Source organism: Gymnoscopelus braueri (assembly GCF_963280865.1).
Source record: "Gymnoscopelus braueri genome assembly, chromosome: 22".
Taxonomy (NCBI): Eukaryota; Metazoa; Chordata; class Actinopteri; order Myctophiformes; family Myctophidae; genus Gymnoscopelus; species Gymnoscopelus braueri.
The window spans coordinates 40,489,669-40,515,462 of NC_137624.1; the positions used below are offsets into that span (position 1 = coordinate 40,489,669).

The following is a 25,794-nucleotide window of genomic DNA, read 5'->3' on the forward strand; positions in this document are numbered from 1 at the left end:
TGTTTTGTAATAATAATCCAAATCTGCAAAGTAACTTTGTTTTCTAATAATAGTGGAGTAAAAAGTACAATATTTGCCTCTGAGATGTAATGGAGTAAAAGTATAAGTAAAAATTATTGGAAATACTCCAGTAAAGTAAAAAGTACCTCAAAAACTTTCCACCACTACCTGCAACACATCTCATTAAATCGTTTTGTCCAAATGCTCTCCTCCCTATAAGTATGCTGTCCAAATGCTCTCCTCCCTATAAGTATGCTGTTAGTCTATTAATTGTATTAAAACAGAATTGTGGCATTGCGAAGGACAGCAATTTCCCACACAGCCACTGTGTGTTGACCAAGTTTACAAAAAACATATAGACTTTTTCCGCCAGATGGACCTTTTTTCCAACAATTAAGGTTGGTTTCACTTTCATTTAATGAAAAGCTCAACCACATGAATTTAAAGTCAAATGTAACAAATGTGAGAATTGTTGCTATATGTGATGCGTTGTGAGCTTGTAGACTGCAGGCTATGTTTTTGCACGACACGACACTATCGTATGACAAAGCATAAAATAATGCTTACGTGGTTGATGGAGTGGAATCCCTTAAGGTTCAGTAGTAGGCTACATGTTGATGTCACCCCAAGGGAATCAGTACAAAGTACATCCATTAACCTTTGCTTTGCTTTGTTCTGCACTACCTGGTAATATTTAAAGGAGTAGTTCACCCAAAAAATGACTTATTTTCTATCAATTACACACCGCATGAAGCCTCAGATTCATGGACGTTTTTTTAGTTTTTTTTGCATTCCTAAGCCAATCATTTGATGATCGGCAGAGGCAGTCATCATGGAGGTGGTAGGAGACACAAATGACCTGCATTTCTGTCTCCTACCGGAGAGACCACTACTCATCAAATTATTGACTTAGGAGTGCGATGAAAGAAAGTGTCACACAATGCTACTGGTGATAGACCAAAGAAGGACTCTGAGATATTGTGGCCACAGAGGGTGTGTGGAATGAATCCTATGAATGCTATTAGAAAGCAATAGCTTCTGTAACAATTGTGGGGATTCGCACTAATGTATGTGGAAGGATCCGTCTCCGTTGTCTATTTCACTCACACAGGCCGTTATGTCCTGCTACAATGAAATGTGTTCTGGTATTCAGACAATTAAAAAAATGAGACGCACCGCCTGTGTTGATGCATCCTTTCAAGGTCGATTAAATATTCCATATTTAATCGAAATTTTCTGTTGTTATCGCAGAAGCTAATTTGAAAGAATATAGATTTCATTACAGGATTCAAGATGTGTATTCATTTCATCACACTCACATATCTGCAGACTAGTCGAGAGGCTCTCAGTGATGCAAGGTGGACCTGCATGCATCACCATAGTGCACCTGGCCATCAGTGGCCTGGTGGCCTGGATACGGACCACCTCACCTGCACACGTCAGACTGCAGGGCAGCCTGTCAGATGTACTGCTGTGTTACTGTACAGCAGGTAACCACGCTGTAACCTTTCCTGCTCATCCACCTCCGACTTCCACTTCAACTTGAGTACTTGCCACCTACAGAAGTCCTCAGATGACTCCTCCGTTGTCAGCTGCATCACGCATGACAAGAAGGAGGAGTAGACTAAAGCCCTGGTACAGAGCATCGTGGGGTAAACGAGAACAAACATCTTTAGCTTAAAGGGATAGTTCACCCCCAAAATGACTGTTTTTCTATCGATTACACACCCCATGGAGACTTGAGTTAGTGGATATTTTTTAATTTTTTGTCGCATTCCTAAGCCCATAATTTTATTACCAGCGGAAAGATGCTAATGTATCCTGTAGGAGACTCAAAGTAGACTCTTTGTGTCTCCTACTGGAAATACACCTGGTCATCAAGTTATTGGCTTAGGAATGTGACAACAACAAAACAAAATCCATGAATTCAAGGCTTCATGGGGTCTGCAATTGATAGAAAAGACACCCTAGAAAATAAGAATTGTTTTGGGTGAACTACTCCTTTAAGGTAAGACCAAGAATCAGAATCAACGTTATTGTCACATCACTGGACACAAATAAGCTGAACAAACTAGTGAGGAAGGTTAGCTCTGTAGTTGGAGCTGAACTGATCATTCTGGAGGTGGTTGAGGAGGGGAGGATGAGGCGGAAGCTGGAAGCTATCTTTATCAACCCCTCCCACCCCCTCTATGATGAGCTAGCGGCCGGGGATGAGGAACACCTTCGTCCACATGACTCTTCTTCACCCCCTGTCTGCACTAGACAAGAGTGACTTCATCAGTCCTTTGCCGCCGGTAACCTTCAGACTACATAACCAAGTCCCTATACACTATGTTCTGTTCTTGGATTAATGACTTGATTAATGGCTCAGGATTAATGACTCCTGCATTACCCCGGCACATTTGCACATGGACTTCTGGGATGTATCACTAAAGCACCAGGACAGTTAGCCCGCTTAGGTTAATTGCTGTACATATTTTACTGCTGATAGATGGTATGTTCCTCATGACACTGTGTAGGCTGGCTGACACTGAATACATATCAGCCTCATACGCACTGTCAATAGTCTGTCTGATGATGCGTTTATTTTGTTATTAAATGATAGGTATACATAGGTAGAGGGCTAGAGGCCTCTATAAGCCCTTTGGGCTTCTTGCCTCCTCCTGGCACTTTTCTTTTTATATTGTAGGCCTACTGTTTTTTTGTATTGTTTTTACATTGTGCTAAATAAATAAATCAAATACTATACTGATGATTTGTATAGATTTATTTCATTATTCTTTATTTATTTATCTTAGCTGTATCTGTCTCTACTCATTCATGTACCTGTCGTGACTCGTGTGTGTGTGTGTGTGTGTGTGTGTGTGTGTGTGTGTGTGTGTGTGTGTGTGTGTGTGTGTGTGTGTGTGTGTGTGTGTGTGTGTGTGTGTGTGTGTGTGTGTGTGTGTGTGCATCTGCGCGAGTGCGCGTGTGTGCGCGTCGCGTGTGCGCGTGCAGGTTATCTGGTCAGGTGCTGGTCAGCACAGAGATCAGTGACTTGCTCGCCCCCAAGAGGACCCAAAAGGGATAGCATAATGTAAAAGTATGTATTATATTAATAGAACCTGCAAAATACACTGCATATTCAATATTCACTTTTTTAAAAAAAAAGTGAATGTAAACTAGGAGCAGCATATAGGTGGTTTAATTGTAGAAGAAGACATTCTACATAAAGTAAACATGATGCGGTGACAGTTGTACGTTGCACAGGAAACCGCCCGGTTCTAATTTAAAGCCGCACAACATCCGTTTCCGTCCTCTTTCCCCATCGCTTCAGAAGGAAGATGGTACGGTGAAACACTACCACTATGAAATCTTTAAACATCTGTCTAATATGTGGATTATCGGAACTGAATTGTGGCCCGATAAGTAGATATGATACACGATTAGTATTTAGAGTTAATATTGTTAGCGATTAAAATGTATTTTGCGTTCGATTTCAGTGGATGATCGTTCCATCCATCCGATGCTGTCTCGCTAATGCAGCCATGTTGTTTACATACAAACCCCTAACCCTGTGTTACTAGAGGAAATAGCAGCGTAGTGAAAACATTTATTCACGCCGGTAACGTTGCTATAAGCGTGAATCAGTTAAACTGAAGTTATCGAACAATATGTGACCAGCGTTGGACAGTTACTTTAGCTAAGCTATAAGTTGCTAAGCTACTAACTAGCTTAGTTTGACTACATTTCCCAGTCGTGTGCGGGTAGCTTCACTTCTTTGAAAGTGTTGCTTTGAAGCAGTTACATACATGTGCATCACTGTATTTTCAGTGACACGTCAACATGATAACAAATATAAGTTAACGACTGATCAGTTTTGAGTGCAATAGCATCCCTTTTTAGCTTTTGCACAGGGTGGTTTAATTCTATCACTCAATGACATAACACGTCCTCGGCTACATTTTTCATGCAAAGTAATCTAGCTACTTTCACTAGAAACTTAGTTAATAGTTTTCACAAGTTGATGTATTTGGTCTGATTTTGATGTTAATTATTAGTATGTATATGTGCAGTGGTGGAAAGTAACTAAGTACATTTACTTAAGTACTGTACTTAAGTACAATTTTGAGGTATTTGTACTTTACTTGAGTATTTCCAATTTCCAATACTTTTACTTCTACTCCACTACATCTCAGAGGCAAATATTGTACTTTTACTCCACTACAATTATTTGAAAACTTTAGTTACTTTTCAGATATAAATTATTATATTATGAAACATACATTAACCACTTTAGCGCTATTTTATACCTAGGCTATTTGAAAATAGCCGATCTACAAGCTCACAACGCGTCGCAGCCGTGAGCTTGTAGATCTGCTATTTTCAAATATTTTTGTACTTTTACTTTTGGTACTTTAAGTACATTTTGATACCAATACTTTTGTACTTTTACTCAAGTACATTTTTAATTCTGGACTTTTACTTGTAACAGAGTACTTCTAAATTGCAGTATTGATACTTTTACTTAAGTAAAGAATTTGAGTACTTTTTCCACCACTGTATATGTGTATATTTATATTGTACCCGATTGGGGTTAGCACTGCTATATACACTAATCAATGCATCTGGTTTCATCCAGTGTAATTGTGATGTCTATATCAAATAAATAAACATAACAGAAGCAGGCTGCTGAATTTGAAAGAAGCCTTAGCCTAACTAGTATCGAACTAGTATCAGTTGAAATTCAATGCAATATATAAATTAAATGTATTGGTAGTAGTTTAGATAGCTTTATGATATTATGTCTTTGTTGCACTTCTACAACAATGTATGACTTGTAATTACTGCCAATAGTCTTGTCAATGATGCTATCAAATATAAATGTCTGAACCTATGAGTTTTCAGTGATTCTACTTTTAATATTTAACTGAGACAAGACATTGCAGCTCAGTCGTACACAGGTCTCCATGCTGACCTTTAGGAACTGTTATGTCTAACTCTGGGTTAAACGTGTGTGTTTCAGACGAAGGGAACATCCTCCTTTGGTAAGCGGCGCAACAAGACGCACACCTTGTGCCGTCGCTGTGGATCCAAAGCCTACCACCTGCAGAAGTCCAGCTGCGGAAAGTGTGGCTATCCAGAGAAACGCAAGAGAAAGTGTAAGTACTGTCCGGCTTGCACCAAAAAGGAATTTCACTTGTTGCTTTACCAACCAGTGGTTTTTAACCTTTTTCATATCAATGTCCATTATTTATTCTGCATTTGAGGCACGGATTCATTCACCCTTTGATGAGATTTAGACTCTCAGACCCAAGACATAGAATGTTTTGTTAACGTTGGATAAGATTTTGTCCACAATTGCAAGGGGTGAAGTACTGGTTGTGATTACTGAAATTGAATTTAGTGAGGTTCTTTCTCAGCTCATGCCTGTAATACATAGTTGGTTTAAGCACACTATAGCCTGCTAATACTTACGGAGATATCTCTTGCCTGCTCCTCACTGACCTGACATTATTTTGCCCAGCACTGTATGTGACGTGTAATTGCTGCCAATTCTCTTGTCGATGATGCTACCAAATATAAATGTCTGAATCTGTCTGATTCTACAGTGATAATAAATCTATTTACTGAGACAAGACATTGCAGCCCAGTCATACATGGTCTTCTTATTTAGTGTGGTTATTTTTCAGCTCATGCCTGTATTATCCTGCATAATTTAAGCACACTACAGCCTGCTAATACTTTAGTAAATATCTGTAGCTTGTATTCTTTGAAATGTAAGGATCAGATGTGATTTTAAATGCCTGACCTCACTGACCTCACTGACCTGACATTATTTTGGACTTGCAGACAACTGGAGCGCTAAGGCCAAGAGGAGGAACACCACCGGCACTGGCCGTCTCAGACACCTGAAGGTCGTCTATCGCCGATTCAGGTTCGTACTGCACTTACTTAGTTGATGCCATTGCAGTGGAAGAGCGTTGTGGCGAGAGGAGAAAATTATTGCACTTGTATTCTTTTCCTGACTAGTAACTAGTAGCTTAGGTCAGTGGTTCTCAAACTTTTTCATGTCAAGGAAAGGACCCCCAAATTGACACTTATTAGCCCGCGGACCCCCATTTGAAAAGATAAGCCAGGGACCCCCCATAAGAGAAAATGTTAACGGCTCTAGCAGTGATTCTCAACCATTTTATATCTGGGACCCCAATTCATATTGTAAAATCAATGTTAATCTAACTCTGTATCGGGTCCATTTGGTTCCGTTTGTACACTCAGAGTTGCAGACCCATAAGGGTCCATTTGGTTCCTGTCCATCATTTAGCTGGGGACCCCCTGGAACCCCCTTGGGGTCCTCGGACCCCACTTTGAGAACCAATGGCTTAGGTGGCATTAGTTAAGTCGCCCAACACTGTATGCAACATGTAATTGCTGCCAATTGTCTTGTCAATGATGCTACCAATTGATAACTGAAAAGTCAAGTCTGATTCTTCAGTGATAATAAACTTTTTATCTGAGACAAAACATTGCAGCAATTATTAACGCACGTATGTGGAAGCAAACTTATCTTTCTAAGAGTTAATTATTTTCAGATTTGAATGATCCAATTTACCCCACGTATACCATGACCACCTGTCAAAAATACTTTGACCTATCATAACACGGGTTTCATGCACAGGACAGTAAACAGATCTGCAAAACATCAGTATCTGACCGTACTTGTGGTTAGATTCTCTCGGTAGCATCATACTTGTCCTGCTGTGACAATTGTTTGACTGTGACAAGCCTTGCGAACCAATGTAGGATGAGCCTCTAGTTTAGAATCATGCTTTAACATTGACTGCCAGAGTTTATTCATAATGTACTCACCCACTGCCAGGGTTTTTAATAACATTTTTTATAGAGAAAATGTGAATTATTTGTCCGTTTATTTTTTAACATTGAAGTGAATGGATTTTTTTTTTTATATCTCCTAATTCGTTGTGAATAACAAAAAAAAATTATACTAAAAAATTAAAACTAATAATAAAAAGGGGAGAATTCTCCCCTTTGGCGGTGAGTGTTAAAATAAGAGATACACAACTTCAGCCTGTCTTTTGTTTTCATCTACCTAGTAACCTTATAATTCAAGCTGTCAAATCAGGGATTAGATGGACTTCAGGATAGAAAATCAGCAGTACTAGAGATCTACGAACAACCTTTTTACATTTTAAAAGAAAAATAAATAAGCTGTTCCACTATATGGCTCCCAGGCAGTGAATCTCCATTTTCTTTTCTTTTTCTTCCTAGGAATGGCTTCCGGGAGGGGACTACCCCTAAACCAAGGAGGGCAGCAGGCAGTGGCCCGTCCGGCGCACCCTAAGTGATCTGCGTGTTTCCACTTGGTGCAAAGCTAACATGTTCCTTGTGCACAGTTGGTGCAAAATGCCCCTTTGTGGCTTTCAGAGTTGCTGCACTGTTTGTGCAAAATAAATGTGTCAGTTAATTTGGGTCCTGCCTGTCTTTTGATTTTTATGCATCAGTGAATCAGAAACGACTTAATTGTCACATCGCTGGTCTATAGTGAAGTCAAGTGTACCATACGCAAGTAACCTGGTGGTGATTTCTAGCTTATACTAGCCTACAAAACCTACTTCAATGTTTTTGGTTGACATTTGTATCCAGTTCTTTGTCAGTGTAAAGGTTAATCATTAGAACGTTATACAGTACATTCCAACACAGGAACCACTCTTGACATTAATTTGAGCTTTGCACGGGGACTCATTGGTAGTTTAAGAAGCAAAATTGTCATTGGTTTTAATGTTCCAAGGGATGTTGAGAAACTTGGATTTCTCAAGGTCATTAACTGAGTTATCAAGAGTCACTCGGGGTACAAGCAGGGAAATATTGGCATTACATGTTCCTCAAGACTGACAACATATATACACAAGATAATAACGCTAATACTGAATTTATAATATAAAAAATGATGAGTATCATGGTAAATGCAGTTGATAAGAGTATGATCACTTATTGTGAACCCATTTCAATACTACATGAATATACTGTAGTTAATTCACATTTCAGTCAGAACTCATTTTGATATCCTACCTGAGCCATGGACGCCACAACCAACTTGAGCTGGAATTGTAGTGCTGAACTGTAAGAAGAAAAGTGTGTTCTTTGATAAATGCTGGTATTATGCTCAGGCTTTAACTAATTTAAAACTAGAACTGACCTGAGTGCTTTATACATTTTAAAAGGGGCCAATCGGACAGATTAAGGGGATCATATTTGAGCCAGAATGAGGATGTCATCTCACTATGCAAGATGTCTCAAGTTAGCATTTGAATATCAATAAATTGACCGACATCAAACCAAATGAGTCTAGATAACGGTATTCTACATCTCTTAAAGGGATATTTCACTTTCACATAAAATAAACATTAAAAAAAAATATTTAAAAAAAATGAAAGAAGTTATGGCAAAATAAAGGCCCCCTCACACATTAGTAGGACACTCTAATGCGTGAGGGGGCCATGAATTTTCCATTACTTTTTTCATTTATTTTTAATATTTTTTAAATGTTTCCCCCCGCCGAAAGTGAAGTATCCCTTTAACTTTGTATTACACCACATCTTCATCTCTGAAGTGAGAACCAGCCATGTTCCCCCTCCATCCTGGACCAGAGAGCTAGGAGCCTGTTTTACCCCTGCAGATCAACTCTTACTCTTTGTTAACTTATGTCGTATATTTTGAAACGGTAGACTGTGGGTTACCAGGCCTAGCTACTTGGAAGAAGTGTAGAAGATGTCCGGCTCACGTTCAGAATCATTCATTCGGTTTATTCAGCATTCAGCAACAAGTACGACAGCATGAGAAGTTGATAACCAGGGAGCCCTCTCTTCCACGCAGCCCTTTACTTCAGCTGGGGAGTGGGCACAGTGTACTGAGTTACATTTTAGTTCACCTTTTTAAAGGCCACATTGTCTCCAAGTTAACAATAGAATTCTCATTACAATGTACACCCCTGCTCTCAAGGCTATCAGCCATCTCTTCTTTAGACAATTGGTCAAGATTAACATAGTGTACCTGATTACCTCAAGACAGCCAGCTTCATGCCTGTACGCAAACGTGGACTTTAGTAAAGTCATAGCATAGTCGTATGGTTTTAGATTTAGCTTGTAATGTCCAATAAATATAAGCAGCTCGGGGGCCATAATATACGATAGTTACTTAAGCAAATAACAGACCAAAATATAAATAGGTGAAAATGAGATGACATCCTTTCATTCCTTTAAATTGGAGTTCTGTTTTTCTAGTGGAATATTGAACTCGAGTCATTCTTAAGCAGTACACCCGGCATGGATGCACTGCACTGGAAACCAAAGGGAATGAAAATACAACTAATGTAATTCTTGCCACCCAAACATGCAGTACATGAAAACATTCTATTTGAACTCTTCTTAATATGTTGGTGAATTTACTTGAGTTTCAACTGATGTATATATAGACTAATTGACACAATGCCATGGAATTAATTTAATGCAATTATATATTTTCAGTATTCTATTAGCTCAAAGAAGCAGCCTAGATTCCCCTATTTCTTCAGATGACTCCTTGTAATCTATAGAGATGAGTCAGGCGATGGACAGTGTGTGATGTGGGAGAGGGAACTTCCATTCAATCTGGGATTCTGGGCCTACAGCAGGGGTGGCCAACTTTGATGATGGAGAGGGCCACTATATTTCCACACTAACTCCGGAGGGCCACATTGCATATACTGTCTTTCGTAAATTAATGCCATACTTCGCCATTCTTTGTCACACAAAAGTAGCAAAAATAGCCGATCTACAAGCTCAAAACGCGTCGCAGCGCGACGCGTGTTGAGCTTGTAGATCTGCTATTTTTTCTATTTTTGAATTGGAATCCTGTTTTTTTTTCTATTTTTGCATTAGAATCTTGAAAAGTAAAATTTGTATTTAATTTCAAATGCATTTAGTTATACTTATGTTAACTTCATGAACTTAAATACAAATACATTGGACATAAAAAAGACAATAGATTTTTTTATACTAGTCATTAAGCTACTAATATAGACTGAAGTAATTGAAGCGGGTCATGTTTGCATGTTTGGAATTGTAACAGCTGAAATCAATAATATATCAGTATTCCCATATTAACCTAAGGGCCGCATTAACTGAAGGTAGGGGCCGCATGTGGCCCCCGGGCCGCCAGTTGCCCATGTATGGCCTACAGTAATCTCTCAGAATGTACAGGGGGAGATGCAAAGATAAAGAGCACAGCACACGCAGACACACACACAGAAAGTGAAACTGTGACATAGCCTTATTTACACTTGCTTGACAGGTTTCACAGGAATGCAGCTCCAGGATAATATCTTTGACAGTTTTAATGCATTGGTTCTCAACAGGGGGTCCGGGACCCCTAGGGGGTCCTCAGAGTTACTACAGGGGGTCCGCCAAATATATCTAAGCGTAACAACTTCAACCAGGCATCCCTATTTCTGAGGAGAGCTTTAGCCAAAAATAGCAGATCTACAAGCACACGGCGTTGTGCGCTTGTAGATCTGCTATTTTCGGCATAGAGGTTTGGTGGTGTAGAGGGGGAAAAAAAGAGCAGACCAAGCACAGAGTGAAAGGTCAAGTTTACTTAGTATTGACTGTTTAAAGTGGTTACATTTCTGATAATACACATGAACATGAATCCAACATACACTGATGATAGTGCTGTTATACAAGTCTATGAAGCTGCCTATGAAATCTATGGGGGAAAAAATATATTTTATACAGTATATAATGGGGGTCTCTGCTTTATCTCTCTCTCTCAGCCAGTCAGACCCCTTGGTTTCATGTTTCATGCGACGGTGGAGTTCGGCCAACAGGGGGCGACGAAGACTTTAGAACGTTACCTTGTCCCATTCAGTCAGTGGTGAGTCTGCTGAGTGTGTTTATGTCTGTGATCCTCAGCTTTCTCTGGTCCATGGGTCGCCGCAGTGGGAGAAAGAAGAGATAAGGAGTACTTGTCGCTTCATGAAGCAGCCAGTTTACATTCCCTCTTACATACAGGAGCAGTAGTCTTCTCCCTCCAGTCCACCTATTGACACAGGATGTGCAGATTCCACATGGCTGCAGCTTTTAAACTAGTCTAGTTTCAGGACCAGGAATGATTGTTAGGCTACTGAACCTTGACTGCTATAATGAGATGTAAGTATTCATGATTGAATTGTGAACTTGTTATGCTTGGCTTTTTTAGGGTTTTTTTTGTGTGTTTTATTTGCAGTGGTGGAAAGTAACTAAGTACATTTACTTAAGTACTGTACTTAAGTACACTTTTGAGGATTTTTTACTTTACTGGAGTATTTCCCATTTTCAGTAGTTTTACTTGTTCTCCACTACATCTCAGAGGCAAATATTGTACTTTTACTCCACTACAATTATTTGAAAACCTTAGTTACTAGTTACTTTTCAGATATAAATGATGACATTATGAAACATACATTAACCACTTTAGCCCTATTTTATACATAGGCTATTTGAAAATAGCAGATCTACAAGCTCACAACGCGTCGCATCGCTTGTAGATCTGCTATTGGTACTTTAAGTACATTTTGATACCAATACTTTTGTACTTTTACTCAAGTACATTTTGAATTCCGGACTTTTACTTTACTGAAATGTAAACCTGTTCCTCTGTCTGTGTGAAGCCTCTTTCCTAGGATCACTATGTGTTCTTTTGCTTTTACGAGCGCCTCTATGCTGCAGTGATGAAGTCACCTCCAACACAGGTACATTATACTCATTGAGAAAGTGGCTTTATTTTATATGAAACGTGTACCTGATTAACTCCATTCAGGCCTGATATTTAGAAGTTTTACATAGGCTACTCTAAATATTTATTCTAGATGCATAGCGCGCCTCTTGCACTGAAAAGTTGCTTTTCCATCCAGTACTTTATCAAACCTTTTTATTTCAAGGATCCCCAGTTTGACCACCATATGTAACTCAGAGTTACATTACATTTACATTACAGTCATTTAGCAGACGCTTTTATCCAAAGCGACTTACAATAAGTGCATTCAACATAGGTAGGGAACGAAACTACTAATCACCAGAAGCATTAAGTGCATTCTCTTCTAAAACAAGCAACCAAGAGTATACCTAGCGCTAAGGTAAAAGTGCAATATATCAGCTACCTACTTTCATAACCAGATGAGACAAAATAGGAAAATCAAATGAGCAAGAGCTAAAACAAATAAGTGTATCGAATAAACAAGATCCAATAAAACAAGAGTTCGTACAACTAGTTAACAAGTAGGCAAGGCGAAGAGAAAGGATAGTGTTTCCTGAAGAGGTGGGTTTTCAGCCTGCGGCGAAAGATGGGCATTGACTGCGTTACAGAGTTACAGACAAACATGTAAGGGTCCATCTGGTTCCTAACAATCAATAGGACCCCTGGCCCTGGGGGGCTCTGGACCACACCTTGAAGACCAGTGCTTTATTATCCCACCTAAGCTCTACTCACTGTATTCCTTGTCATTCATTCTGTAGAACTTTAGGCTACACGTGTGTGTGTGTGTGTGTGTGTGTGTGTGTGTGTGTGTGTGTGTGTGTGTGTGTGTGTGTGTGTGTGTGTGTGTGTGTGTGTGTGTGTGTGTGTGTGTGTGTGTGTGTGTGTGTGTGTGTGTGTGTGTGTGTGTGTGTGTGTGTGTGTGTGTGTGTGTGTGTGAGATAGAGGGAGAGCAAGCATGCTTGTTAAAATGTGCATCCATGAACTGCATTTCTCCAGATGTTTCAGTGAGCTAGTCTAGTCTTGTGCATTCTTTTATAGGATTCCTCCAAATTGCCAAGTGAAGACTAGCCTGGGGTGGTCATTAATACCTTTAACGGAACAAAACAGTCCGTCTTGACCTGCGGCGAAGGCGAATCTCAATCAAGTTTATTCTAAGGACTCACTAGAGAATGATGTGAAGGGATGCCAGAATAGCCTGCTTTTATTTTTATTTTTTATTGTTATGCAACAAAGTACTTATTTTCAGTAGAATTTGTGCCAACGAGTCACACCTGTAGGATTCCTCGTTCTTTCTTCTTGCAATAATTAACTTTGTAGGAAGGCTTTCATTTGTGAGCGCTAAGCTTAACCACTTAAACCCTATACTTAGTTGACTCAAGGCCCCCAGGAGTCTATATACCTCGCTCTACACCAAAACTCTTTACCGAAAATAGCTGATCTACAAGCTCACACACAGCGCATTGCGTTGCGACAATTGTGAATCTGCTATTTCTTTACTGTGTTGTACTGTAGTGTTCACCTCAGAATAGGGGCGCTATAGGGTTCAGCTCAAGTGCATAAGGATCTGCTGAGATAGATGGTAAGCTGACCTGTTGTTTACAAAACATCTCCGTAACCATGGAAAGCTTTATTTTCCTGGGGACCGGAAAAGACATGTCCTTACCTGCACAAAGGTGATGCTTTGGGAGGAAAGACATCCTAACCTATAACCCATTGCATGGGTTTTGTAATCTGCACAGTCGGTTGGTTCCTAAATGCAGTATTTACAGTAATTAGACTAGATTACCCCATTCATCACCACACATAACATAACATCCCCATCTGTAATGCCACACCCTGATTTATTGTGTAACGTTACAAATTGTGTGCACAAACATACATACATATTTTGACTTGAGCAACGACACAGACCTAACCACAAACCTAATTTACATAAGAGAGGGTTTCACCCCCCTCCCCCTCCACTCCAATTGATATGGACATATCCTATTTTTTGCATTTATTTACTATATCTAATTTTAGATACCTCGCTCTCCTTTGATTTACCGTTTCGCTTGGTCTAGGTGTGTGAGAGAGAACGAGAGAAGGGGGAGAGGGGAGAGAGAGAGAGAGGGGGCGAGAGAGAGTGAACAAAGATCCCTTTGTTTGGTTATTATTTGTTAACCCTGTGTTGCTAGGATGCTTGTTCGTACAAGTTTACTGACATGAATCCTCACATACATGACATGAGGCTCTTCGTGTTCCCACCAAAGTGTTAAGTCTCCATGTATGTTAGTTATGATGCATGTTTCTGATCATTTAAATTCTGCGTGCGTGCGTGCGTGTGTGTGTGTGTGTGTGTGTCTGGGACATTATTGTCTACATCACCTCACATCACTTTAAACCTGGCATGCCTATTTGGGCATGTCATTACTGTAGAGGCAAAAACCTTTTCATTCAAAAAATCATATTCATTCAAATTTAGCAAAAAGAATTGCAGACCTGCAAGCTCACAATGTTTCGCATCATGACAAGTACATAGGGTTTAAATGGTTAAGAAGTGAAAGTAGGATCGTAACTTAAGACTTGCACAGTTTATAGAGATTCAGCCTTGGAATGTTTCAACTCTCTTTGACCGAGCTTGTTTTTCTTGTTTTCCTTGCAGTGAACCCTTGCTGTCATTTCCCATGTCAGCACTGGGGAGTGTGCGTAAGATACGGTATAGACCGATATGAGTGTGATTGCACTCGTACCGGTTACTATGGTGAAAACTGCACTATCCGTGAGTCCAATTTCCTTTCGGGATCAAGTCACATATCCTTTATTAAACGTATACATTCAGAGGAATGCTAAATATTGTTGCTATTTCCTTTCACATACTTACATGTCTAGTCAAAGAAACACACATCTGAGGTCAGGGAACATTGCATGATCAACAAATAGGAAGATATACTGCATGTATCGTGTTTGTTTATTTGTTTATTAATGATGCATCTATGTATACTGGCATAATTGTATTGCTGTTGTGATAAGACGAATAAAAATATGTTTGATAACAACAACAAAAAACTAATAGGAAGATAACATATAGATGTGAATGTTTGGAAGATTGGAAGCTACAGTGTTTGGAAGAGAAAACCAATGGCACCCTTGCATCTACTACATATTTACAGTGTAGTGTCTAATTCTAAGGGTCTGCTTCATATTAACAAGTATCAGCGACGCAATTCATAATCAAATGTGAAAGTTGTTGGCCACTAATTTACGCAATTACATCACCCTCGCTAAGTTGAATTCAACCAACTGTAACTGAAAACAATAGTAAAGAATGTGGAACAGAGTTCATTATGCCAAACACAATGAATGAATGAATGAATGAATGGATGGGTGATACATTTATAATTTTTTATTTCCAGCATAGGAGTGGCCTTGTGGAAGTAAAATGACTTGAAGCTAAACGTGTTTCATGAAACAGAATCCACTCTCAAAAATTCTTTTCTAAAGGCGTACCTTAACCCATTTACACCGGGAGAAGCATCTGCGTCATTTTAAGATTTCTCTGGCTGTTCAAAAATAGCAGATATACAAGCTCATAGCGCGGCTATGAGTTTGTAGATCTGCTATTTTTGGAAAAATCTGTGCGAATCTTTGAATATATATATTTTGAAAGTGAACATTTGTAACTCAAATCTTTGCTTCTGGGGGGATTCTACAAATCTCTTCTAAATCCTAAAAAAAAAATCCCCTTTTTTTTTAAACGTATGTTGCTATTTATATATCAGTGATTCTCAAACTTTTTCATGTTAAGGACCCCCAAAATTATATGTATTAGGCAGCGGACCCCCATTTGATTAAATATATTTTGTTCCACGGACCCCCAGAAGCAAAGATTTGAGTTGAAAATGTATTTATATATTCAAAGATTTGCACACATTTTCAAAACTTTTTTTTTCAAAAATAGCAGATCTACAAGCTCATAGCACGGCACTCGGTGCCGCGCTATGAGCTTGTAGATCTGCTATTTTTGAATAGCCAAAGAAATCTAAAAGTGACACACAGATACGTTCCCGGTCTTAATGGGTTAAAACTAAGCACTAAATATGATTGGTATCATTGGTCATTGGATGTAGTAGGGGAGATGTGAGCAAGTAAAACATTTTTTTTTAAAACAAAACCAGTAAACCATGATTATGTCATTATGTGTCGTTGTGCATCCTCAGCGGAGTTCTGGTCCAGTGTGAAGCAGCTGGTGAAACCCAGTCCAGACGCTCTCCATTACTTCCTGACCCATTTCAAGTGGTTCTGGGACGTCCTCAACCGCACCTTCCTCCGGGACGTTCTAATGCGGCTCGTCCTGACAGGTCCACAATATATTATTATCACTTAGTTTGAATACGTCTTTATTGCCTCCTTTTATCTGCAATGTCCAATCATTATGCTTGATTTAGGGTACGGTTTGATTGATTGATTGATTGATTGATTGATTGATTGATTGATTGATTGAATACTTTATTAGACAGAAATGTAAACAGCACGAGGTACATCAGACATTTGAGCTGATGTAAAAAAAACCCACAAATTTTACATTAAAGGGATAGTTCACCCCAAAACATTACTTTTCTTCTATTGATTAGTCACCCCATGGAGACTTGAATTCATGGATATTTTTTTGTTTTTGTCGTATTCCTAAGCCAATAATTGTATGACCAGGTAGTCTCCGTGGGGTGACTAATCGATAGAAAAAATGTAATTTTGAACCCCATGTACGGGTCACACATGGACGACTAAAACCGTGTCCCGTTCACTTCCATTCTACGAGAGCGAAGGGATGGAGCGTCTGGTTGCGGTGCATTGGTGCGCCACGTGCCATCTCGTGGAGTTCAACTTTGATGAACGTTTGATGCGTTTGATAGCTCGGCATGCGTTGGCCACTCCCCCGCCATTGCGCATGTGTGACCATACCCATATACTTTGCTGTATGCCGCTGTCTCTTGTAACAAAGCGTGAATCAGGCTTCATTCAAGGGCCTAATCCTAAATACTTACCTTATGTACAAACCTGTTAAATACATGTTTGATGTGTTTTTACAGCTAGGTCCAACTTGATCCCCAGCCCTCCTACGTTCAACTCTAAGTACGGGTACCTGAGCTGGGAATCTTACTACAATGTGAGCTACTACACTCGTATCCTACCGCCTGTACCCCAGGACTGCCCTACTCCTATGGGGGTCAAAGGTTAGGCATCTTTATGTCATGTCATCAATGAATAGAGCCATGTTTTTATTAACCACTTTGGTGTCCCTGTGTTAGGCATGTCATTATAGGCAAACCATTTTAAGAAATAGCTAAAAATAGCTTGCATGTGTGCTATTTTCACTATTCTTTGTACAATGAAGACAGAAAATACCGTGTTTTGTAGAACTCATAATATTAGGATGCAGACGTGTGCAACATAATGAATAATCTTTCTGCTGGCACAACTTACTCCATGATTAACTACTGTGTTTTATCAATTGAGGCTGAATGTTTCACAATTGTGACATGACATCATTGTTGACCTTGAATAGTGCACTGGTACGCTCTACTGCGTAACAGTAATCAGCCATGTTTTGACAAATATACAGTCTAGAACAGTGTTTCCCAAACAATGGGTCGGGACCCATTTTGGGTTTTTTTATGGGTTGTGAGTTAATATCCCCTTTTTCCCTACAGTATTACATTTTCCACACACAAAACCAAAACTAGTAATAATAATAAAAATTCAAACATTTTACAAAAGAATTTCAGAAAGTTTCACCAAAAAAAATAATAAAAAATAATTTTAAGAAATAGTGAAAATAAAAGATCAGCTATTTTCACTAGTTCTTTTTAAACGGCCTGATCTATTCATTCATAATGTTGGGTCCCAGGGAGACACCACATTTATCTTCTGGTGTCTCGAGCTGACAGGTTTTGTGAACCCCTGGACCAGATGTCAGTCTAGTATACATTTAATGTGAGTTATGCTGTGAATGTGTGTTCAAGGCAAGGCTGCGCTGCCCAGCCCTGAGCTGCTGGTGGAGAGGCTGCTGTTGAGACGGACCTTCAGACCAGACCCCCAGGGCAGCAACCTCATGTTTGCCTTCTTCGCGCAGCACTTCACTCACCAGTTCTTTAAGACGCACAACAGCATGGGCCTGGGCTACACCAAGGCTTTAGCACATGGGGTTTGTCTTATTTACTTTTTTTACTCACAAAGGAGATGGTGATAACTCACCAAAATTGAACAATGTTCATGTCCGAAATCACCAGTGGTGGAAAACATACTCAAATTCTTTACTTAAGTAAAAGTACCAATACTGCAATATAGAAATACTCTAAGACTTTTTCTCAAGTAAAAGTCCAGAATTCAAAATTTACTTGAGTAAAAGTACAAAAGTATTGGCATCAAAATGTATCAAAGAGTACTAAAATGTTTGAAAATAGCCGATCTACAAGCTCACAACGTGTCACGATGCGACGCGTTGTGAGCTTGTAGATCGGCTATTTTCAAATAACCTAGGTATGAAATAGGGCTGAAGTGGTTAATGTATGTTTTATAATAGAATAATGTATATCTGAAAAGTAACTTGTAACTAAAGTTTTCAAATAATTGTAGTGGAGTAAAAGTACAATATTTGCCTCTGAGATGTAGTGGAGTAGAAGTAAAAGTACAGACATTTTTAAATACTCCAGTAAAGTAAAAAATACCTCAAAAGTGTACTTAAGTACAGTACTTGAGCATATGTACTTAGTTGCTTTACACCACTGGCAATCACATACTACTATGTATTATGCCAAATCAGTATGTGGGAATATTTCGTATATTCGAAAGCTTAGCGGCTACTCAATAGTACTTGAAATCCAACATTTGATAAATATTACGGTATTGCAGTATGCAATACTGGACACTACCCTAGTATAAATGTCCCACAATGCAGTGCGGTAGCTGTGAGGACATGGACAACAGTGGTTGACACAAAGCTTTTTATTATTCATCTGTAGTACCTCTGCTTTGTCACAAGATGGGGCAATTTCCTAACATTCTGTGTGATCTGAGCTTTCTGAAAGGAACCATACTGTTGTGTAAGCACAAAAAATTATGTTGAAAAATACATATGTGATTTCGGACATATGACTTATATGTTGTGGCCACACACCCATCCACTCCCCTGTTTCTGTGACGTAACATCTGTGTCTCTCTGTATAAACTTGTCGTTGGCGTCCAGGTGGATGCAGGTCACATCTATGGAGATAATCTGGCCCGTCAGCTCAACCTGAGACTTCACACAGATGGGAAACTGAAGTACCAGGTGAGATGTTCAACTCTGAACTAAGATCATTTTCCATCGCAACACTTATTATTTCATCAAAACATGCTTAATTATCATTTCTTATATACTTAGTGGTTCACAAAGTGGGGTTCGGGGACCCCCAGGGGTTCTAGGGGGTCCCTAGCTAAATGATTGATAGTTAAGAACCAAATGGACCCTTACAGGTCTGTAACAAATGCACCCTTGCGGGTCCATTTGGTGCCATTTGTACACTGTCAGAGTTATGGGGGTCTGTGGCCTAATGCATACCAAAACTGGGAGTCCTTGAAATTTAAATGTTTGACCAACCAGGCATAGTTCTATTTATTCTATATATTTTTCTATCAATTAGTTAAAGGTAGGCTAAGTGATATTTTTTGGTTAAAACAAAAAGTATTTTGTTTAAAGGTTAAAATACTATATTCTGATAGTAATCATTGCTATAGAGTGTTTTTTCAGTAACAGATGTCTCCCTGTCTCTCCAGCTCGTTAATAAACAGAAAATACATTTTTCGGTAGGTGTCAAAATCTCAGCCAATCAGGAGAAAGTACCAATTTTTAAGCTTAATTTGTATAGTGTTCCAGTTCCAATTTTGTCTGCTCATTTCTTAGTGTCATCACTTCCAATTTCACTTGTTTAATCTATATCCTGATTGAGTTCTCTGTCCTGGTTGGATAAAATTGGAAATGAAACTGAAACGAAAATGCATTTTCTGTTTTATAAAGAGCTGGAGACACAAGGAGACTCCTAATACTGAACAAACACTCTATAGCAATGAGTACTATCAGAATATAGAGCTATTTAACACTTATTTTAACCAAAGCAAATCACTTACCCTACCTTTAACCCATCGAGACTAGAATTCATGGATACTTTTAGTTTTTTGTCCAATTCCTAAGCCAATAATTTGATGACCAGCGGACTGGTAGGCAGCGGTTCCGGTAGGAGACACAAAGGAGACTCTTTGTGTCTCCTACCGGAACCGCTGCCGGTCATCAAATTATTGGCTTAGGAATTGGACAAAAAACTAAAAAATATCCATGAATTCAAGTCTCTATGGGGTGACTAAAAAAAAAAAGTCATTTTGGGGGTGAACTATCCCTTTAAAGAACATATAATTCAACATTTATTAATTGATATGTAGGATGATTGACGTCAAGAGGGGAGAGCTTGGTACAACACCAAGAAATTAAATGAGCAACATAGGAGTTCATTTAGTGTGACCTTTTTTGTCTCCCATCAGTTAATTGACGGAGAGATGTACCCTCCTCTAGTGGCCGACGCCCCGGTTAAGATGAGCTACCCGCCGGGCACCCCTCCAGAGAAGCAGCTGGCTATCGGTCAGGAAGTGTTCGGCCTCCTGCCGGGCCTGGGCCTGTACGCTACGCTGTGGCTGAGGGAGCACAACCGTGTGTGTGGCATCCTGAAGGCAGAACATCCCACTTGGGACGACGACCAGATCTTCCAGACCACTCGCCTCATCATCATCGGTGAGCTGGCCAGCGATATGAATGTACGCTAGTGTTGATTTTGACAGCAAGTTTTGATTCAGTTTTAATCATAGTTTGTTTTTTAATCAAATTCCATTTAGTTTTAGTCATATTTTAGTCATCTGAAATGTTTTACTGTAGGTTTTAAAAAAGGTAGTCGACAAACATTTTTCGTCATAGTTTTAGTTGACGAAATCAAAACTGACGCTGTGTATCAGCTATGTTTTGTCAAATACGCAGACTAGATCAGCGATTCCCAACTTGTGAGCCCCGGCCACAGGTACTTTTTACCTTTTGGCAGGGCCAGTCTAACCCACTAAACAGAATAAGCATTTTGTATAGGGCCCCGTGATTGGTTTGGGGGGCCCTCTCCCCAAAATATTAATATTTATCTATTTATTTTGCCAATGGGTTAATCTAATAAACAGTACACACAAACATAATGATTAAATGTAGTATGTTTTGCTCCTACCTGGTATGATTAACTTTTTAGTAGTGTGATACATATAATTCTAACCTTTTAAGTTAATTACTTGAACCCTAGTGTCAGCGAAAATAGGCAAACATTCTGCAAAAAAGAAAATGTACAAAACTAGCAACACATTGCTATTTTCAGGGAAGCGATTTGGTGTACAGGGGCAAAAAAGTAGGGGACCAAGTATAGACCCCTGGGGGACTCAGGTCAACTAAGTATTTATATAAGGGTTTAAGTGGTTAATATTGCGACACATTTTGATATTGTGTGTTACTTTTGTATTAATCTGGGGAAGTAGTTTTCCACCAAAACAAAAGGCCCCATAATATTATAGACCTTTTGCTTGGGTGCCCCGAGAAAGTAGGCCAACACTACTTTCTAGTTATTTTCATTCAGATCACAAAAGAGAATTAAAATTCTTCACTCTCCCTTTCTCGTTTCTGTTTGTTTTCCCCGCAGGTGAGACGATACGTATTGTGATCGAGGAGTATGTTCAGCATCTGAGCGGCTACCTGCTGCAGTTAAAGTTTGATCCATCCCTGCTCTTCAACTCACAGTTCCAGTACAGCAATCGCATCGCTCTGGAGTTCAGCCAGCTCTACCACTGGCATCCCTTGATGCCCGATAGCTTTCTCATTGACGGGGATGAGCTCTCCTATGAACAATTTATCTTCAATACTTCTGTTGTCACACATTATGGCGTGGAGAAATTAGTGGACGCCTTCTCACGACAAGTCGCTGGCCAGGTAACAGAAATATTACACACATTAGAAGCTCATTATAATGTGATTTTCTGGACAGCTATAAAGAATAGTGCACTGGTATTTAGTTGGGAGAAATTCCAGCTGCAGTTGGGACCAAGTATGAACATTGTGAACATGTGTGCATTAGAGCCTGACCGATTAATCAGTCTGGTAAATCGATAAGCAGATAATTGGCAAATATTGGCCATTATTTGATTATTTGATCGGTATCGGCAATTATGCAGCCGATGTGTCTCAATATTTAACCACATTCAGCCTGGTGTCCCTATTTTGGAAATGGCATTATAGGTGAAAATGTTCAAAGGTTTAAAAAGAAAAAGATAATAGCAGATCTACAAGCTCACAACGCATTGCATTGTGATACTTTGTGACCTTATTGATCAGCTATTTTAAAAAAACTTAAATAGGGCTTAAGAGGTTATATAAAATAGAGTAAAATGTATACTTAATTTTAATATATTTTTTATTCATTTGATCAAATATACGTTTTTCAAATTGATTTCCAAATGTTGCACTTTTTTTTGCATCAGATCCAAACATCCGACATTGGGCTGAATCTAGTGTGCACAATGTCCATGTTTGAAGATGTTTCAGTGACTCTTACTGTATGTTCCACAGGTAGGCGGGGCCAACAACATGCACGCTGTGGTGACCAGAGTTGCTGTTAAAACCATCAAAGAATCCAGGCAGCTTCGTATACAGTCCTTCAACGAGTACAGAAAACGCTTCAATCTTCAGCCTTACACATCTTTCTCACAATTCACAGGTAGGAAGAAAAATGCTTCCGTACTCCCACACATCACAATATAAAGGTCTTTACACACCGGGAACATGATGAATAAATGATCTGAACATGTCTTGGCAAATACTGTATTTCACATCACACTGTTCATATAGTTGATGCCTTTTATTTGCGGCGAAAAATCTACCTTGTTCCAAAAACATTTAGCATCGCATTATCGAAGGGTAATATGTGCGTTCTCTATGAATGTACTGATGACGTAAACCAGTTCTAAAATTTTTTTTTTTTCAGGGCTCACAAGTTTGGAATCGCTGATCTAGTCTGTGTATTTGACTCAAAACAATCACTATTTCGTCATTTTAGGGGAAAGGCCACTTGGCCTTTGGTGTTGTCCATTTTTTAGGGCACAAAGGCCAAATGCCAGGGCAGGAAGGCCATCAAATAAAACACCATTTTAGTCCATTGAAATAACGTATTGAATTTAAGGGTTATGGATGATTTAAAATGTAATATGTAGACTATCTGCAGTGAACAAAACCTGGTGTGTAAGAACATGTAGATGACCAGTAGACGTAGCCTGGTAAACCCTCCCTCCGGAAATCTCATTTCTATTTGATTCCAGGAGTGAGTCTGGCCTGATAGCCCATTGTGGGGGTTTCTAGTGAAATTACCAGCTAACCGAGCCTATCAGCGTCGTCGCACATCGTTCTGTGATTGACAGCGACAGTTGGCCAATCAGGTGGCGAGTTCGAGTGAGCCCAAAACACGAACGGCAGCCATCTTTTTCTTGTCCGCTATATTCTCCGCTATTTTTTTACTTCAAAAAGCTCTCTAACTTCTATTTTGAGGCACGGAATTTACTTATAAGATATCGTTTGGATAGAATTGACTTGTTTAACTTCATATATGTGGTCAATTAATCATGACAAAGCCTATTTAAAAATAAAAATTTAGAGAACCGGTAGGGGTGGGCAGTGACACCCATGTATCCGAATAAGGCAACCCATTTTGGGCATGAACGTCTCAAAAGTCCCGTTGCGTCACATTAGACTGGTGAACTGCTGATTGGCTGAAGGGGAAAAATTATCATTGGCTGAAGGGGTTGTCAGTCAACTGTATTACTCCTGCCCAACTCCAGCCCGCAGCCAATATTGCAGAATGGGCGATCAGGCCAGACTCACTCCTGGAATCAAATAGAAATGAGATTTCCGGAGGGAGGGTTTACCAGGCTACAGTAGACGGGAACATCAACCAGAACATATTGCATATTCATGGAATAACCTCTGATCCAGGCTGATGTTCATGATATTTGCTCACTGGTAACAATGGAAGCAAATTTTAATCTTATATTTGCCTTACTTTCTGATGTATACAAGAACAGTAGTGTGGCTTGTACTTAGTTACTTTACACCACTGGTGGGCAGTGGTGGAAAAAGTACTCAAATTCTTTACTTAAGTAAAAGTACCAATACTGCAAAATAAAAATACTCTGTTACAAGTAAAAGTCCAGAATTAAAAAAAAAAAATTGTACTTGAGTAAAAGTGCAAAAGTATTGGCATCAAAATGTACTCAAAGTACCAAAAGTAAAAGTACTAAATATTTGAAAATAGCCGATCTACAAGCTCACAACGCGTCGCGATGCGACGCGTTGTGAGCTTGTAGATCTGCTATTTTCAAATAGCCTAGGTATAAAATAGGGTTAAAGTGATTAAGGTATGTTTCATTATATCATAATTTATATCTCAAAAGTAACTAGTAACTAAAGTTTTCAAATAATTGTAGTAGAGTAAAAAGTACAATATTTGCCTCTGAGATGTAGTGGAGTAGAAGTAAAAGTACTGAAAATTGGAAATACTCAAGTAAAGTACAAATACCTCAAAATTGTACTTAAGTACAGTACTTAAGTAAATGTACTTAGTTACTTTCCACCACTGCTTGTACTTAGTTACTTTACACCACTGGTGGGTATGTACTATGTAGTGTATTGGACTGGTTTTAAATCACACCTCTCTGTCTCTTGTGGTGAATGTTTTGCAGGTGAGGAGGAGGCCGCAGCTGAACTGGAGGACATGTACGGGGACATCGACGCCCTGGAATTCTACCCCGGCCTGCTCCTGGAACGGACGCGGTCGGGCGCCATATTCGGAGAGAGCATGGTGGAGATGGGGGCCCCCTTCTCTCTGAAAGGCCTGTTAGGAAACCCCATATGTTCCCCAGAGTACTGGAAGCCGAGCACTTTCGGAGGCCAAGTAGGATTTGATCTGGTCCGGTCGGCCTCGTTGAAGAAGCTGGTCTGCCTCAACACCAGGACGTGTCCCCCTCACGTGGCGTTCCGTGTGCCCGAAGGGACGAGTGCTCCGAACGGACATACGGGAGACGAGCTATGACACACAGGCCGCCCAAATCCGATATTTCTGGCCTATCCAGACTGGAATCACATTGTTTACATGAAGTCTGAACAGCAAAAAAAAAAAAAAAACAAACACATGGAAACAGATTTTTGCAAATCAGCTTTGAACCACATTCCTAAAATCCTAGGTGGTTTGAAATGTGATTCAGATCTGGTTTCTAAAGATGTGTGTCACAGTCTGTAACGCTGATAGTGTACAAATGGAACACTCTTCGGGTTAAATTAACACAGAGGACTTTTACAGTGTAGATTAGGGTCTCAGAATTTAAACTGGGGGTTCTTGAAATGAAAAGGGATGAGAATCACTGTGTTAGAATGGTCCAATCTGCTGCTAACACATTCATGTTTACACAGACCTTTAGAATGATGACCACATAGTGTTGTGCTGCCTGCTTATTGGACGAACTTGACCTCAATGTGACACGCTGCGCCCACACACACACACACACACACACTCTCTCTCTCTCTCTCTTTCTCTTTCTCTTTCTCTTTCTCTTTCTCTCTTTCTCTCTTTCTCTCTTTCTCTCTCTCTCACACAAACAAACAGACAGACTGTAGGTTCTTTAATAAAGATGTGGAAATTAAACATGTTTTTAAAATGCTAATAAAACATAATGAATATAGTCCATGCAAACTGGTCTGTTTTCTCTATACATGCACTGGACAATGGTACACCTATATGGAATTCTTACATGGTCAAAAATGTAATCCAATCCACTTGTATAGCACCATTTATATAGCACATTTTACAACTTTTTCAGGGTTACCAAAGTGCTGTACAGAAAATCTAAAAAACAAATACACTGGGAAAGCTAAAAACACAGAAACAA

The 25,794-nt window shown here is 39.4% G+C and overlaps 2 protein-coding genes across 3 annotated transcripts in view; both read left to right on the forward strand.

The window, feature by feature from the left end:
• Positions 1-3,256: 3,256 nt before the first annotated feature.
• rpl37 (ribosomal protein L37) lies at positions 3,257-7,470 on the forward strand. Its single transcript, XM_080418819.1, has 4 exons — positions 3,257-3,326; positions 5,006-5,141; positions 5,833-5,917; positions 7,270-7,470. The coding sequence occupies exons 1-4, from the start codon at positions 3,324-3,326 to the stop codon at positions 7,340-7,342; spliced, it is 297 nt and encodes a 98-aa protein (XP_080274945.1). The 5' UTR covers positions 3,257-3,323; the 3' UTR covers positions 7,343-7,470.
• A 3,489-nt stretch (positions 7,471-10,959) lies between these two features.
• The window catches only part of LOC308078454 (prostaglandin G/H synthase 1-like), a 48,035-nt gene continuing 33,200 nt past the window's right edge, over positions 10,960-25,794 (forward strand). Inside the window, exons 1-11 of one of the 2 annotated variants that reach the window (XR_013932520.1) lie at positions 10,960-11,186; positions 11,687-11,767; positions 14,417-14,533; positions 15,972-16,112; positions 16,842-16,985; positions 17,775-17,956; positions 18,998-19,081; positions 20,326-20,572; positions 21,507-21,793; positions 22,430-22,577; positions 24,592-25,118. Coding sequence is in view for 1 of the 2 variants with exons in the window: in XM_080419624.1 (XP_080275750.1) it covers positions 11,180-11,186; positions 11,687-11,767; positions 14,417-14,533; positions 15,972-16,112; positions 16,842-16,985; positions 17,775-17,956; positions 18,998-19,081; positions 20,326-20,572; positions 21,507-21,793; positions 22,430-22,577; positions 24,592-24,941 (1,788 nt within the window). In the remaining variant the exon portion in view is untranslated. Of the gene's footprint in view, positions 11,187-11,686; positions 11,768-14,416; positions 14,534-15,971; positions 16,113-16,841; positions 16,986-17,774; positions 17,957-18,997; positions 19,082-20,325; positions 20,573-21,506; positions 21,794-22,429; positions 22,578-24,591; positions 25,537-25,794 lie in introns of those variants that run through there. The other variant, XM_080419624.1, reaches the window with a different exon arrangement.

Coding starts and splice junctions, on each gene's coding strand:
- rpl37 (XM_080418819.1), top strand. Junction 5,142..5,832: donor AGAGAAACGCAAGAGAAAGT/GTAAGTACTGTC, acceptor TTGGACTTGCAG/ACAACTGGAGCGCTAAGGCC. Junction 5,918..7,269: donor GTCGTCTATCGCCGATTCAG/GTTCGTACTGCA, acceptor TTTTCTTCCTAG/GAATGGCTTCCGGGAGGGGA.